At 39.2% G+C, this 17492-nt stretch overlaps 1 protein-coding gene across 2 annotated transcripts in view; it reads right to left on the bottom strand.

Annotated features, from left to right (window-relative positions):
• Window positions 1-304: 304 nt before the first annotated feature.
• The window catches only part of PDGFD (platelet derived growth factor D), a 229464-nt gene continuing 212276 nt past the window's right edge, over window positions 305-17492 (bottom strand). For both annotated transcript variants that reach the window (XM_068555800.1, XM_068555799.1), the window contains exons 6-7: window positions 12181-12395; window positions 305-2922 (exon numbers count right to left, since the gene is read on the bottom strand). In XM_068555800.1, the coding sequence (XP_068411901.1) occupies window positions 2797-2922; window positions 12181-12395 (341 nt within the window). In that variant the 3' untranslated portion in view covers window positions 305-2796. The remainder of the gene's footprint in view (window positions 2923-12180; window positions 12396-17492) is intronic.

Genomic DNA, 17492 nt, shown 5'->3' with positions numbered 1-17492 from the left:
AAAGTAAGGAATGTCAGAGGAGAATATCTTTCATTAAAAGGCCTGCAGGGAACAAACAGTCAAACAAAGAAGCAACAACAGCAGCAAGAAAACAACAAAACCCAAGTCCCACTTAATTTCCGGTTTCCGGTGGCTTCAGGAAGGGACAAAGTAAAAGCCTGTTTTCAGGGAACAACGTTCTAAAACCAGGCCTGCAGAAATCACCCGATCTTGTCACTCCAAGCAGCTGCATGTGTTTGGGGAAGTAAGTTTGTAACATTGTGCACCTTTTAAAACTGCAGTTGAGTACTAAATAATGGAGTAGTTTTGTTCGTAAGCAATATTTATTTTTCATGAAGATAGGAGGCATATTACATTTGTTATAGAAAATGCTACAAGACGAAAAAGCTGCATGTTACTGATACGACAAAAAACATGAAAAATTCTACTTACAAAAGTGCTCTGCCCTATAAGAACATATTGAACAGAAGGCATTATTCCAGGTGAGTGAGCCATGCAGAACTGAGGATTTATTAGGATTTATTTTGAAATGTAATTTGTACGGTGAGCTTTTTATCCCTTTGATGGCAGTGAAACAGATTTATTGGCTACATGTTTGTTAGAAGTGCAATAGATAACAGATAACCAAGGGAGAAGTTTTAATAAAACACTCAGGAAAGAAAAAAACAGGTGAGTGAATATGCCTGCTTGCATTTCAGCTAATAAATAAAAAGTACAGATGGGGCTTTAACTGAAAACCATCCTGGTTATTGCAGCCTGGAAGGTTTATTGAAAACTGGGTAGAACACTCTAATTCCTCATACTTACAGCTGAACAAGCTAGAGCGATATAACACAAATTTGGGTTTTGGTACAGGAAGACTATGTTTTCATAGGAAACTTGGAAGAGGCGTGAAGGGGAAGAGTGGTTCCTGATTACTAGAGGGTCTGCCTCAGCTATTTTTGATTGTGCTCTGGGATTTTGGGCAACTCAGCAATAGAGTATTTATTTTTACCAGTCATCCCCTGAGGTAAAAACACTGGACACTTTCAGGGAATTTTTGAAGGAACATCTTCAATAAGCATTGGCCTTTCAAAGAGCTGAGCAGAAATGAGCTCCTAAGGATGGTTGAGAACTTGGTCCTGAAAGCACCACGCTCAAAAATCCAAGTATATTTGGGCCGCTCCTCTGACACTGGGACTTAATGAGCCCCAGTCACATAGGCCTCACTCAACTTGGCTGTAGTCAGTAGGGCCCTGGACTCAGGGAAGAAACTGGCTCTCCTATTTTCTTTCAAGGTGAGATGAAAATTGTCATTCTCTCCGAGCAGTCCCTGAGCTATCTTGATTTCAGTGTCACTCTCTTAAGAGACTTGCTTTGGAGAATGATGAATCACTTCTTACGCCTGGAGTCAGTCTCTGAGGTCTTAACACACATTAAGGAGCCTGGGAGGAAAAATTACTCTAAGTACCAATAATAACCCCCAGTGCAAAGACTGCTTCCTAGTGTAGAGCAGTGGCCAAACTTGCGCACCTACAATTTACAGTGTGGCTTCTTAGAACAAGCTCCATAGATTTGGAAAGAACCAGAGACCCCAGATCTAATTTCACTTAGTTCAGAAACAGGAATTCATCTGAATTGAATGGTGAGTGAGTACATGATTAGGACTCTACATCAATAAAACTGGGTTGTTTTAATACACAAAAGCTTCTAGGCTATAAATAGTCCATAATGGCTTGCCAAATATAAAATGCCATTGTAAATCCGTGTCTGTATATCGAAGAGACAGAAACACAAAAGCAAGATACGTAAAATTAACTGGCATAATTTGGAGAGTATGTATCCGTTATTAAATATGGATCCCATTCAAATATTCCATCCAATTCCCAGTTATAATATTTCAATGCTCACTTTTTTGACTTTCAACTGCCCACAGTTTTCAATGAACACTATTTTGAAAGGCTCATGCAGAGTCCTCATGCCATTCTCCAAAGGAGTTACTTCCGCAGAGAGGTTTTTGAAAAGAAACAATTCTGCTCTAGCTTATAAATTGTCTCTCATAGGGTTATAATAATAAACCTTGTGAGAATTTTTTGGAGATAGGTGTTAATGAATTTGCATGTGTCAGCAAGACATAAAAAGAAGCCTTAATTTCTAAAGCACCTATATTATTACGACATGCTTTTGGAGACAGGTAATTATTGTCTATATAGCCAAGTATGTAGTACATCTCGTGAGAAAAATGGTTAGGAATGTGTTCTTCCCAGAAACCATATTTGTCCTTTTTTTATAATTAAGATATATGCATAAGAAAAATCTCATTTATTGGTTTTTAATATACAGGGTGCTTTCTTTAAAAGAGCAAGATCCAAAATTGTTTTGTGATTCAAAACTTAAAAATAAACAAATTCATCTTCCAAATCTTCCAATGACATGTTCCATGTATTTACTATGTCCCTTATTTTGTCAGATTTTAAGGGTCTAGATAATTAAACCATAGGTAAGCTCTGGTGTACCTGGTTATATATACTGAATAAACCATATGATCTATTTACACAGGGACATGGATATATATACATATATATCCTCAGACACTATTATTAAATGCAATCCTATATTCTTGGATATAGAGATTGATGATACACCTTTCTACTTCTCATGGCACTAACAAAGCTAGGTTGAAACTCAGCAACCACTTGTATTCATTGCTTTGCAGGCTAATAGTAAGTTCGGTTGCTGGTGGGAAAGGGGTCTCTTACCACACCCTCCTTAAAATAAAGGTTCTTTCATGCTTAATGTAAGTATGAGCACATTCTTTTATCGAGGTGGTCTTGAGCTGCAGATACAGTCGCACCTCTCATGGTGATGCAACTGGATGTCAACGAGAGCCATGTGCTTCGCTCTGCCCCTCCTCTTGAAATGGCCAGGCTCAAACTTTAACACCTAGGACAAAAAGCATTTCCTGTTAGAAAGCGCCTGGAGTATAACTCAACTACATACCACTTATTCTCTTTATGACAACTGGTTCTTAAGCTTTTGGGGATCCAATGAAAGCTATGTGCTCGCTCCTAGATTGCACACGTGTAAATATTTTGACAATCACCAACTCCTTAAAGTAATGGAGATCACTGATAGTAATGCCTCCTGCATTACCTACCTGCAGTACCAAGATGACTTCAGGTGTCTGAGCAGGTATTTACTGAGAGCTTTCTAAGGGCCTGCTTTGTGCCAAGTGCTGTCCCAAATATTATCATAAAGACTCTTCTGACCAAAGCATGTGTTACGGATAAATATAATACTGAGCATAGTATTATCTCTTTAGACAGGACAACGAATAAAGTCATGAACATAATATGCTGGTATGGCTAAATGTTTGGTTGACGTAAAACATTTGGCCCTGACGAAGGTCATTAGTGGCCGTAAATAACTGAAAATGTGTGTATGTTCCTACATATTTGTTAAGATAGAATACCTATTATAATTCGAAACAGATCATGCTCCACTAAGATCTTTGTACATTAATACCTGTATAACAGTATGACATTTCTTGAATTAATAAAGTATATCCTTAATTTTTTACATTAATAGGTTTAAATGTAATGTTTTGAGTTATTAAGTTTAAATAGGAGCTAACTCTTCTTCCCAAGTGTGGCCTTCACTGAAGTCAATATTTGCCATCATATGCACAAATGCTGGTTTTCTATACACTCCACGGTCAGTTTAATTGCTTCTTGCTTTATATTCTGAGGCTCCTGTTAGCCTTTATTTTTGATTTTGTTCTACTTTCCCTTTTAGACTTTAAACTCTGCATGACACCACATGCTACATGTATCATGTAGCATTTTATGCTTTTCAAAGAATTTGCACAGATGCACTATTTCATTTGCCCTCGGACAAATCTTGTCACACAGTAGAGAAGGTATCTTTAGTCACGATTTATAGGCGGGAGAACTGAGATTCCAAAGGAGGCCAAGTGCCAGAGTCTTCTGGCAACCTGGAGCTGGGAGCAGGGCTTTTGTCCTCTAGGCTTCTAGCACACTCAAACCCAAGGGCCCAACACCTCTCCAATGTGGTTACGATTTCCTTTTGTGTCTCAAAGCTGTGTCAGGCACACATGTGAACTGAAATGGGGACCTGATGCTTGGTATACGTTGGTCCTAGATGAAGATTAGATGCTTTCAAGGCTGTATAACTTTTCATGGCATCCCCACAATTTTTAACTATGGATTGTCTTCCCAGCAATTTTCTCATCCTCACATTCCCTGTTTCAAGTCATAAACAAACCAAAACCACCTACTAGGACACTAGGCCTAGAGTCCTCAGTCCTCATGTGTCCCCTTTACTTTAGCATTTAGCCCTGTTGTTCCATAAGCGTTCTGTGGGGCAGGTCATTTGTTCAATGTTCAATAAAGCTAAGGAGCCTGGACTCTGCTAACACAGAGTGAAATACTGAGTCCCACTTGTAGAAGAGTTTCAAAAGAATATTGTGAATACAAAACTGGGGTGGGTTGGGTGGGAAGGAATGCCCCAGGAGAGTTCATGAGGGAGGCATAAAGACTCAAAACTACTTGATTGTAGTAAAGCTAGTCCAGATGACAGTTTTGATAGCCAATTATCTTTTTTACCTGCAATTCTACTGCACTTACACTATGTATCACACAAGGTCACATGACGTATGATGCTTTCTCTCTATTAATTGTATTACAAGTGCCTTGAGGACAAGGATAGCAAAAACAATCACTAACATTATTGAGTTTTTACAAGATGCCACACACTGTTGTGACTTTGCAAGTATTAAATGTTTTGGATGTCACTGCAATACTATGAGATAGGTACTTTTCTAATTTTGTTCCCAGATAAGGAAAGAGAGAGATTAAGGTTACAGAGCCAGTGACTGGTGTAACCAGTATTTGACTCCGTGTGGCCTAACTCGTACCCTTACCTGGAAATTGAAATTTTGTTTGTGCAGGTCAGCAGCATGTTGGGAACATAGTAGCTGCTAAAGAATGTACCTGGGTGAACGTGGTGGGTGATGCTGCCAGTGTAGAAGTATGGGAACGTATGTTCACGGTGTCTCCTCCCTGCATCTCCTCTACCCCAACCTCCAACAAACAGACGGGGCAAAACAACACAAGCCAAGAAATAAAGCAGAGGCCAGAATGAAGTGGCCTATGCTTTGCATCACTTTTAAGCCTTTCACAATTGTGAAATAAAATTTCAAGTATCGATAGCAGAATGACAATGACATTTGCCTTTCCCTGCTCCCATGTTCTCTCTTGCTGGGTCTCTAAAGAAAATAAAAGCTGTTGTGTCTCTGTGAAAAAAATAAGTAACCAAAGCAATGGATGAAGAGTATATTGGATTTTGGGGGATTAAATACCCTGCCCATGACAGATATGAAAGCCCTACTGTGCCATATTTAGTCAAAATGCCTTGGAAGGGGTTAAGGGTTGGGTTCCTACAACTTTGCCAAGAATTTCTCTAATATTAGTCACTGTTGTCCAGCCTATAAACCAGATTGGGGAGTTGGAATATTCAGGGTAAGAAAATGATTCCTAAGAAGCTGAGCATATGATAAATATTCTCTGTTTAAAAAAGACCATTATCAAAGCCTAATATGTTGCCATGACTGATATCTATAAAATCAGTGCTCTGTTGATTTGCTTCCTCTTTTGATGACAAATGAAAGTGTGTGCCTTGGGATGAGAGCAGAGCCTGGCCACTTTTTCTAACTGGTCTCCTGATTGTTCAGGGATTTTCCCTGTGTTTTATATTAAGCCATGTGAGCACAGTATATATGTGTTTTGCTGATAAGAGGAGAAAAATGAATTGGCAGACACTTTTCCAGACAAGACAGGAAAGCATTGTTTGAACAAAGTGGAAATTGGACTGCTTTACTGGCTGATCACAGCACTGATGTTCAAAGCTTTCAGACCATGTAATAGTCTTAGGTTCAGGTATACAGCATTGAAAGGAGGAAGAAAGCAAAGCTGATTTGAGAGAGCCTGAAAAGTTAAAAGAAAAATGAAAAGCCTTTATCTGAGAAAGCAAACTGTCTATGGGTTATCTGGTCACCTTTAAAGGAAAGGAACCATTGAATTAATTACAGCTGCCAAAGGACACTCACTAATAGGTACCATCACAAAATGCTTTCCTATTTTCTGAGCTTTGATTCACAGCTGCAAGCACACACACTGAAATAAAAATCCACGGAGGAGCAGCCAGCCATTTCTTATCACCTATGGGTGAAAATGGCAATCTTGGCCCTTCTCCACCATCTGGAAAACCACATGAAGCCAAGGAAAGATGACTTTTACTAAATGGAGAATGACTGAGCCAGTTGGCAGCTTTCATACCACTACACAAAATCAAAGATGCTCAGTTTGCAAATTACCATAACACAAAAGATATTTAACTACGGTTACTCGCCTTGTTGCCCATAAACCACTGAATGAATCATTGCCGTAAAGCTATTACACTAATAAAACAATACTAGGCAGAAAAGCTATCTGCCAAGTTGAGTTCTTGTTTACTGCAAATACAAAAAAGGTTGTTAAGGCCTTGTAACAGTTCTCAAATTAATGGCTGACATAAGAACACAAGTACATATTTCAGGACACATGCATTGTATAAACCTGAATCATTAAGAGTTTATTTAAGGTTCTACCCAACTCCTAAAACAGGTAGCATTCAGTACACATAGTTTCTTATCTTAAGAAAAAAAAAGCTTCATATTTTTGCTTCCATTTTGATTTCTTTTATGCTTATAGACTTTATGAAAAATGTTAAGATTTTTAAGGGCTGGTAATCAACTTTTCTGAAACCTAAAGTGACTACAAGCAAAAATATTTTGAGAAGGGATAACATATTATTTTCTACCTGGGTCATTGCTCATCTTGCAGGTGACAGTTTCAAGGGAAGCTGAGACATAGTCCTCAATAAGAAAGACACAAATAACAGAGTTCAGCAATGTTTTGCTGACAAGCTAAGTATGAAGGTGACCAAAGGCGGGGGTTATACTATGGATCTATACAACGCTCACGAATTTTCAAAATGCAATCTTGACCTCTAAAAGTAAGTGGACATTTACTTATAATTGAAATTTTCTGTGAGCACTTTGGGGTGTATTTAGCCACAGTTCTACCTTCAGAGAACTAAACAGGTAAATGATTTTGACAGCACTTTAGAGGGTTAACGACTACACGTTCAGCCCACCAATTGCAGAAAACATAATGGAAGCCTAGCTGGGCACCAAGTTTCAGAGCACTGCATTAGCATTGAGTATCATTCATGTCACAGATGGGTCTTTGTCTACCTGGGGAATATCATGCCCCAAGGCAGGTTTGCTAAACTTTGGCAGGAAGGCCTAATGTGAAGCCAGAGCTCCAAGGGAAAGGATGTATGCACTTTGCAGTACTTAGAGAGTCCCTTCACCAGTGAGTCATTCGGACCATAAGGGAGTCAGAACTGAGAAGTCCCGACCACATTCTCAGAAAATTCCACCCACATCTGTCTAGTGCTTTACAGTCTTCAGATGCTTTCATTCTACCAGGATCCCCAAGAGATAAGTAGCACAGGTGTTACTACCAAAGAGTGAATAAACTTTTTTATAAGCATTCTATAAACAGCAACTGTTCCAGATCATATATCTTTGTTCTTCTGCATTTACTTAGCACTTCAACCACCAATTTGTTTACATTCCTAACACAATTTCAGTAAAATAAGATTTAGGGAGTAGGTGAATGGATATCATATAATTTCAGATCTGTCAGGGAACTCAAAATTGTAGGTTATCATGGGGAGTAAGTGAGCAAACCCGAGGCCCTGGGGAGTTTTAAGTAGCTGGCCCTAGGTGGCCTCCCATGTGATCCCACATCTTCTCTCTTCAGTTGTGTGATTTTTTTTATCTATTGTCTTGTCTCTTCTAGGAACACACAGGAAAGGCCTGCAAGAGAGTTGTCTCATGGTCTCACTCAAAGAGGGAGAAAGAGGAAGAAGCAGGGAGACTCTATATAAGCTCTAGAAATGCTGTTTCCAGAAGAAGAATTGAAAAGAGATTTTCTTGACTTTTGTTATGGTTAGTTATAATCATAACCCCAAAACTCATTGCCTTTGCCATAGAGTAGAAATCTTTTGAAAAAAATTGCTTTCCTGTCTCGCTGGTTTCAATTTGCAATTTTACCTAAATTTGTTTCAATGACAGATGCTTAAAACATGTAAAAATTAAAAGTACCATTCTTTTATCTCAAGTCTAAAGCTCAACATTTTATTACCTCTAATTAATCTTTTGTTTCATATATATAAATATCTGCTTACATCTTCTAACTCAAACTGAAATGGGCAGCAGATTTTTAATATAAAATTCGTATACTTAAAGTAAAGTTAAAATAAAAAGAATCCTCCGAAGTCATTTTTTCATTTTTTCAAGCAACAGGAATGATTCTAGATGTTGTAAATATGCCAGACACAGAGATGTGTCTAGGCTTATGCTGTTCAATATGGTAGTCCCTAGCCATGTGTAGCTATTTACATTAAATTAGTTAAAATTAAATAAAATTAAAAAATCAGTTTCTCATTTGCATTACACACATTTCAAATACCCCATAACCACATGTTGCTAGTGACTACCAGATTGGATAGTACAGATATGGAACATTCCTATCACTGCAGAAAGTTCTACCAGATAGTGCAGGTATATCAGCATTGTGACAAAATCATGAGAGGAAGGACAGAGAAAATTAACTTCTATCTTTCTCTCTCTGTTGCCTCCTAAGTTTTTGGCTGTTGACTGAATGGACATAGCCAAGAGACCAAACGAAAAAAAATAAACCAGTAAGTATTAATTTAAAAGGTCACCATATTTTTTTGAAATATCCCTTCATTACACATTATCAAGGAAAGATAACTAAAATAATAGCACCCTCTAATTGTCTACACAATATGTTTTCTGGAACTTTCCCTTTTTAAAAATCACTACCAAAAGTATTTTTTTATATCCTACATATTCCAAGAAGCATAGAAATGTTGCTAGGAAAAAGACTTTAACAGGATACCTATAAAATTTTGAGAACAGGAAATAATACAGATGGTAACATTTTATTGCACAGTGAAAAATGCTCAGAGCCCTACAGGAGAAGTCGCATGACCTGGGAAAAGAGCAATGATATTAACTTCCTTCTATTTATAATTTCTAATTATTGGTAATTTTATAATTATACATTTTAATTTCTTGGATTTTACTCCTAAATGTTGAGCTTTGAAATTATCTGTGGAGTCATACAGGCCTGCTTATGTGACAAGTTCTAGTCACCCCCTTAAGGGTGCTCATCTGTCATGAAAACTCATTTCACATCTCATCAGTTACAACCAGGAGCTGGGGAAACCAGTTTCTCATTTCTCTGAGTTAAGAATACAGACACAGAACTAATAGAACAGAGGACAAGGATTCTTCCCTAATGAGACTGAGCTCAAGCAACCCCCATTTCTGGAAATGGAACAAGCCTCCTGCTCTTTTCCACAGGGCACTGGACAGAGTGGCCACTGTGACACATTTCAAAGGTATTTTAGGAGTTTGGGGCAAGTGTGCCAGCCGTGTGTGTTCCAGGTATGCAGTTACTGACTGAGTGATTGATGCTGTTTTGTCCCTTTGTCCAGAACTCAGCAGAGTGATTTTGTACAGAGCTCAGCAGACTCCGAGAAGTAAAAATATCATGACATGTTTCAAAGACGTGATTTAGACAGCAGTTTCAAAAATATGCCAACATTTTAAACCCACTCATGTGACTGAACAAAGAGACCAAGGGCTTCCCCTTCTAGATATTAATTGTGAACAGAAATTTACAGGTAACAGCTACTGTGTACAGAGACAAGAATAGACCTAAGAAAAGGACCCTTCAGACTCCTTCAGAGTTAACTGTCTGGGAGGTGAGGGTCCTTTTGGGTGTATGTTTAACTCTGTGTTTCCACAATAAGCAATTTAAAAAATCAAACTGCAACTTCTATCTGAGCGGAGAGTCAAGATGAAAATAAAGCATCAAAGGCCTGAACTCACATGTTTTTCCTCACAGTTAAGACTACGTAGAGATCTTGTCACTTCCTGGCTTATTTTAACTGGAACCAAATTACTGAATTCTGCATTTGTCCTCAGGGTATGACTCAACAATACAAAATTCACGTTCTTAGACACAAAGGACAAAGTCCAATCTAGAGTTCATCAGGTCATACAAAAATAAAACACAATGAACACAGTCAACAGCATTCCCTGGATATGAGAACAGATATTTTTTTTTTTACTTTGAAAACTGTGGGGTGGAGTAAGAAATTCTTGTGACTAAGAAAACCAGCTCTATGCCGGTCTAAAATCGTGTGTCCCCGTCTGTCTGAGGTAAGCAGGGTTATTGTGGTCTCCGACCTCCTGCATTTCCCAAGTTGAAAATACTGCTTATGACGTATCCCTTTTCATTTAGCTCAGAAATTACCTCCTAACTTATTGTTTTATTGTTTTCAGGATAACAAAATGGTTGTATAAAGTGGGAGATTTTATTTAGGGAGCACCATCTATTCCTTTGTTTTGGTGGATACTGATGAAAAGCAACTCAAACAAATAATTCCTAACAATAGTGTTTGCTTCATACTTTAGTTTATATATATATATATATATATATATATATATTTTTTTTTTTTTTTGTCTGCATTGGGTCTTTGTTGCTGCGCGTGGGTTTTCTCTAGTTGAGGCGAGCGGGGGCTACTCTTCGTTGCAGTGTGCGGGCTTCTCACTGCGGTGGCTTCTCTTGTTGTGGAGCACGGGCTCTAGGCACATGGGCTTCAGTAGTTGTGGCATGTGGGCTCAGTAGTTGTGGCTTGCGGGCTCCAGAGTGCCGGCTCAGTAGTTGTGGCAAACGGGCTTAGTTGCTCCATGGCATGTGGGATCTTCCCAAGCCAGGGCTTGAACCCATGTCCCCTGAATTGGCAGGTGGATTCTTAACCACTACGCTACCAGGGAAATCCTTTATTTTATATTTTAGACAAATTTCAATAAGATGTTTCACATCTTACAAAATGCACTTCATATGCACCGTTTTATGTGATTCCCCAGAACCATCCTGTACGGGATTATCGGATATAATTTCTTAGTCCTATTTCACGCACATGAAAACCGCGTCTCTAAACTTTAGTGACTCACAAAATCAGGAAGTAATAGGGTTGCCGTCAATTTCAAGAGCAGTGCTAACTCCCCTTAAGTTCACTCTTTCTTTAACCTTCAATAAAGTGCTATATATTTTTAAAAAAGAGAGCACAGTGTTACTAGTGATAAGAATATAGACTTTAGAAACAGTTGATCAGTTTAGGTCCTGGCTCTGTGAGTTACTGACCAAGTCACGCTGGTCAATCTACTGCTGGTCTCAGTTTACTCATCTATAAAAAGGGAATAAAAATAGCACTCCCCTGTCAGCATTGTGGAGAAACTGCCAAGTGAGTTAATGATTGCTCACAATTATGTCTGGTACACAGTAAAGGCTTAACATGCATTCCCTGTTATTATCATCAAAGTTTACTGCTCTCCTTAAATTTTTGTTCCTCTTATATCTTTAGGTTTACTTTTGTTTATTTTTGCATAATTTCAGAGCTGATTCCTCAGAGCACTCAGTCACATTTAGGAAAAATTAGTACTTCTGGAAGAAAAATATTTCCATATTTAGAAAATGAAAAAGTCTCTGACAATGTATCTTTTCTTACAATTTATATTTTGCTATCTTTACCCTGCTTCATTTTTCAATGACTTGATTGAATTAAAGTTCGGCTCTTAGCATTTTCTTAACATAACCTAGATTTGCAGTCATACACTGTAAATGAATCCCATCATATTTCTATAAGGAAGCCAAGTAAGCTCTCAAATTACTGCATCATACATTTGATTGTGTATACTAACAAGAGTGTTGTCAACCCACATGATATATTATGAATAAGGGTAAGAAAAAGGAAACCCTTCTTCAGGATACACTCTCCCCAGGGCACCTGGCTAGGCAAATTTAGCTTGAGTACAATTTCCCAATCATCCCCCTGGGAGGTGCCCCTGTGCAGTGAACAACGTGAACAACCAATGCAATGGCCCTGTTTCCCAGCAGCCTAGAGATTACAGGACTTTTGCAGCTGAAAAGGCTAAATGCAGCACTGCAACAAAGAAATCTGAAAACGGCATACCTCGTGATACTTCTTCACAGTTTTCCCTGAATTGCACGTACAGGACTTCCAGCTGACAGTTCCACAGCCACAGTTTCCCCCACAGCGTTGCACGAGGAGGCAGCGTGGAAAGAAGACCACATTGGTCACCTTCAGCTCCTCTCTCAAGTTGACCGAGTAATTCCTGGGAGTGCAACTGTAACGCTTGACGTCATCATTGAGCCTGTCCAGGTCAACTGTAAGAAACACAGCACCGTGTAAGCAAGTGCACGACTGCGGCATACACACTCGGCACACATTTTTGCAAACAGGCTGGGAAGATTCTGTGAGGACAGCCTTAACCCAGGGCTTGAATCTATCCTTGGGATCTCAGTTACTACCCCAAACACCAAAGATGGAAAATCTAATTTCTCTTTTGATCCTATCTGCCCTTCAAAAAAAAAAAAAAGTCAACAACAGCAAAGAGAAAACAAAAAACCTTCAAAAACTTAGTTAAATCTATATCTTGGCTCAATTTTCCTTGCACTTTTTTAATGCAAAAAAAAAAAAAAAAGTTCCAAGGAAAGAAAATGTAACATTCAGCAATTTAAAATAATTGTCTTTGCTTTAAAAGATGTGTGTGTGTGTATCTTCTTGATTCTAAATAACTCCTGACTGTAAGCCATTACTTAAATAAAATTTGAATTATATCAGGGACACATTAGGGAGAACTACTCTAAACGATGCACCTGGCAGTGAAATTTTACAAGTAAATGTGAGGAATAAAAAGGTTTTGGCTTCATTTTAACTCCGAGGTCAACCAAAATGTCAAAGGACATGGCTTTTTGGGGGTTGTGAATATGATGGAATTTTGTGCATTGGGTCCTAGGTGGCAGTATAGCGTACTGGTTAAGTGCTTGGGCTCTGCAGTAAAGCTACAGCTGCACTCACATCATGGTTATGCCTCCTTTTAGTTGGAAAGTTACTTGACTGCTCCAAACCTCTGCTTCTTCATCTATAAAATGTAAATAGTATAACTTTACTTATTTCACAGCAATATTTGAAGTATTGAATGCAGTGTGCCTGGTACTAATTAATGCTGGTTATTTTATTCATCTTGATTCATTTTGATCTTTCCTCCAATATTTTCCCTTTAAAGTCAAATGGTCAATAATTAAAAAAAAATTTTTTTTCAGATCTTTCTCCTCTATTTCTCTCTTTTGGCTGTTATTCTATGTAAATGATTATCTGGGGGGGAGTTGGTTATTGGGACTTCTATGAATTAAAAGCATCACCCTAAATTTTCAAATTTTAGTCATTAATATTTTACTTGAGTTAAATTTGTATTATTGTAGTATATAAATTACATTTTAATTTGTGGTCTCAAAATCCATCTAATCGCCCATCTATTTGGCATCCAAATCGTCTGGCGGGTGAATGTACATGACTATCTTCTCACAAGAATGCAGTTAGAAGAGAGTCCTTTGTCCCCCCACCCACCCCCCCGGTTTCCACACCATTTCCGAGTGCACTTCCTTTGTCACCAGCCAGGCCACCACAGAAGGAGTCCCATAAACATTAGGCAGTTATCATCAGGCTTACTCTGGATTCTAGCCCCATTAAATGTCTTAGTCCTAAACCAAAACTGCTTGAGGAATAGTAAGGAGTGCTCTTTTGGGGTAGAGGTCAAAGGCTAAGGATGCTGTCAGTAGAATGCATCTGAATGAAACAGAAATAAAAGGAGGCACAAGTGGGTGAAGAGTCCACTTAACCCCATGAAGTCAGCTAAAAGGCTGGCCATATGGTCAATGACCCCTTGAATGAGGAATTAAATGGCAATTGGACTAATGCTCTGCCTTGAGTGCCTTTGATTCTCAAGGGCAGGGATTTTCCCCCAACTGTTATATGCTGAGCCCAGGACACTGTGGTGTCTGAATAAATTCTAAATAATTACTGTGCATAATTTATTGCCTTTTTCCCCTTCCTTTGTAAAGACGTGTCATAAGTTTAGCTATAATCAAGCCAGATTTAAAGTGAATGAACTCTGTCTTGGGAAAGGAACCATTTTATTGCTGCTAAAGCCCTGAAAATAACTGCAAGCAAAGCAGAAAGGATTACGTAAATGGATTAAGAAGTGCACCAATCATCCATTAAAAGTGTCACCTTGAGATAAATACTGATGCTGGCTGTGCATTACTGGGCTATGGACAGGGCTAATGCAGAGGGCCAAAGCTGTTGCTTGTGATGATGGGGATATATTTTGTCTAACACCTATTAGCAGGAAGGGGTTGTGGCATGTGGAAGGCAGAGAGGGATGGGAAGGAAGTGACAGTACTGAGTCAACTTGAGTTTAGCCAGTCCTCTGCTAGGCACATGATACACTGGACTACCTGTCGTTGTTCCCCACCCTCTTTTTTTTTCGCCCACCCTTTTGAGATGTGTATTACTTACTCAAAGTGAATACTAAGTAGGAAAACTGGGCTCGAAATCATTCTCTCTTTTGCCTCATGGTCTCTGCCACATCAGGCAGAGTGGGGGGATGGCAGGCAACCTTATAGCTGAAGGAGGAAGATCGACCTCCCTGGCACTGTATCAAGCTTTCCTGTACGGCATTGTGCTAGGACTGGGGTGGTAAATGGCTACACCCTTATCTCCAGAATATGTCCAAGCCAAACTACAGTATGATTCCCTGTGGGAATTCAGCTAACCCGCAAAGTGCTGTCAACAAATCAGGATAGGCATGTATGCCTTACTCATCTTGGAACAAAACTCTTCACATTGTATAACTGTTTTACTGACTAGCACTGGTTACTTCTGTTTCCTACCTGCCATGAAGAGATTTACAATGTTGTCAGTTTTATGCATCAATTCACTGACGTGACTCAGAACTGTGACCCAATGTGACTGCTGTAGAATCCAGCTGCCCTGCTTATCAGGGGATTGAAACCACGAAGGCACTCAATTTAGAACGAGAACTCAAAGGTTCTTCAGAGTGGATGCAAATAACTTCAAAGTGCCACTGCAGACTTTCTGCAGGGGATGTTGAATTTCCAGTCAAAGAAGATTGACTAGGCAGCACAGCAGAGCAGGGAGCCAGACAAGGGAGTGAGTGGCAGTTAAGGTTTCCAGTGGTCTGGTCTGAAGGGAGGCTCTGGTGTGAGCCTGCTGTGAGGGAGGCAGGCCAAGCAGTACAAACTCAGAGAGGGGAGCTGCCCTTTCCATTCCCGCTTCAGTCTCCGCAGCAGAATATTACAGAGCAACAAGGACGTTCCAAATTTCACTCAAAGGCCCATTAATTGCACCTAGCTGCCCTTATTTCACCCAGGTGTACAGGTTCCTGGGCTGTGGTAAGAGCTCTGGGACCTGAGCACTAGGGCAGGGATGTGTAAAGCAATGGTACATTGGTGAATGCGCTCACTGGTTCAGTTTCTAATCCATTCAGGCTCGGGTTTGGGAGGAAGGAGAGTCAGCCTGGTCTTTTTTTATATTGACCATCTATATTCCTAAGTATCAGGTAGCATGAAAAGTTCTTCACATATACAATTGCATGAAATCCTCACAAATGCTAGGAATTACATACTCTCATTACCCTTACTTTTACACTTGAGAAAATCGAGGCTCTGAGAGGGTAGGGAAAAGAACTTGTCCACAGCCACATACCTAGTCAGTGGTAGAGCCAGAGTCTGAATTCAGGCTTTTTCATTACTCTTGCACTTCTGAGCCCAGGTCTAAAGATTTGAAGGAGGGTGCAAAGAGCAGATTCTACGAGCCCTGCTGGAGCTTTCCGTCTAGAGGTCTACTCGCTGTCAAATGACCTGGCTTCCTAGGCGCGTTGCTAGGCACTGACCTGTCACTTTCAAGATGTTGTCAATTACATATACCCAAGCATGTACTCCTGTGCACACACATTCATCTATCGGATTGTACTGGAAATGTATGCTGGGTTCTTGCAAATAAACCGGGCAACTGCACAGAACGTACTTTTTTCTTTGGTATTGAGAAATACAATGAATTTCATATTTTTTCACCTGAAATGAGAGGCCTTTTGTCAATTCATGATCTTCACTTTGTCCTCATTTCTCCTTGAATTCCTTCTTGCCCTTACCTACCTGTAGTCTTTGTTATGAAAACCAATCGGAGGTCCACGTAAAGAGTTGGATGGGCTGATAGCAATTGTTTTCAGGGGGCAACAAATGATAGAACCCTAGAGATTCTTTCTATAGGACAGATAAAGCCAATATTGTATTTCACATGCTTGGCAAACACAGCATAGGTGGTGATCAGCTTATGATAAAAATTTAAAAGCCTTTTCTGAATTAATCATTTCAATTTTTTTGTGAATACAAAAATTCATTGTGAAACAAAATAATGTCCTCACATTGAATGTAAGAAAACTATTTTTCCTTCCCATGCATGTTTGATTCATGGTTTGTTTTGTTCAATAGGAGGATGGTTTCTTTGGGTCAGTCTCTTCTGGGTGTCAAGTTTATTGGTTGGCTTTCACTGTGCTGGCCTTTCATCAGTCTTTATTCTGTTATGTGTGTCACCAGCCTTTTTTCTCTTTATCTTCCTGAATCTGCTAGTGTTCAATTAAACTTCTCTATATTCTTGCAGCTAGCCAGTAATCATCTTAATACAACCAAATTGAGCCTTTACAGGCTAAAATTCTTTATGAACTCTCTTAGCAGGCACTCACTAGCAGCCTCTATATCAGTGCAGGTTTGGCAATAGAAGAGCAAGTGCTTGAAGTAGGGCCGTGCCTTTTTTAAAACCATGTTTTTGTCATTCTAGTTTACCTTCTCTGGCATCTCAGTCCACTATGTCATTTTAATCTTCTAAGTCAAAAGGCACATTCACCCTACATCTCCTCTGACCCCTTCACTATATACTCACCACACATTCTCTGCCTTCTATGATAGCACTTACTTTGTAGGCTTTGCTTTATCCTTTTCTTTATTTAGGTGTTTCCTGTCCACTAAACCATAAGGTTCTTGAAAGCAGAGTTAATCATCTTTTTATCTCCCCTCTCCTAGTGCTTTGCCCCTAGTGGAAGGACCAAATGTAGGTCATTTAAGTCCACCTCTCCTAAAACCATTTGGTTTCAACAGTTAGAAGCAGCATACTGATGAAAAAACTACAACATTTTTTTTTTTTTTTTGTAGTCTAAGCACACATGCCATTTCAGGATATTTGAAATAACTAATTAAATCCAATAAAAAATAACTGGAGTCACTATGGCTCCCCAAGACAAACATTTCTGATTTTTCTTAAATATCTATCTTTTGTGGGATACCCATAAACTTAAAGTCAAAATTAGAAAAAGTTCAGGCCATTTATAGACCACTAATCAATCC

Source organism: Eschrichtius robustus, chromosome 11 (genome assembly GCF_028021215.1).
Source record: "Eschrichtius robustus isolate mEscRob2 chromosome 11, mEscRob2.pri, whole genome shotgun sequence".
NCBI classification, from domain to species: Eukaryota; Metazoa; Chordata; class Mammalia; order Artiodactyla; family Eschrichtiidae; genus Eschrichtius; species Eschrichtius robustus.
This window is presented reverse-complemented; position numbering and strand designations above follow the sequence as displayed.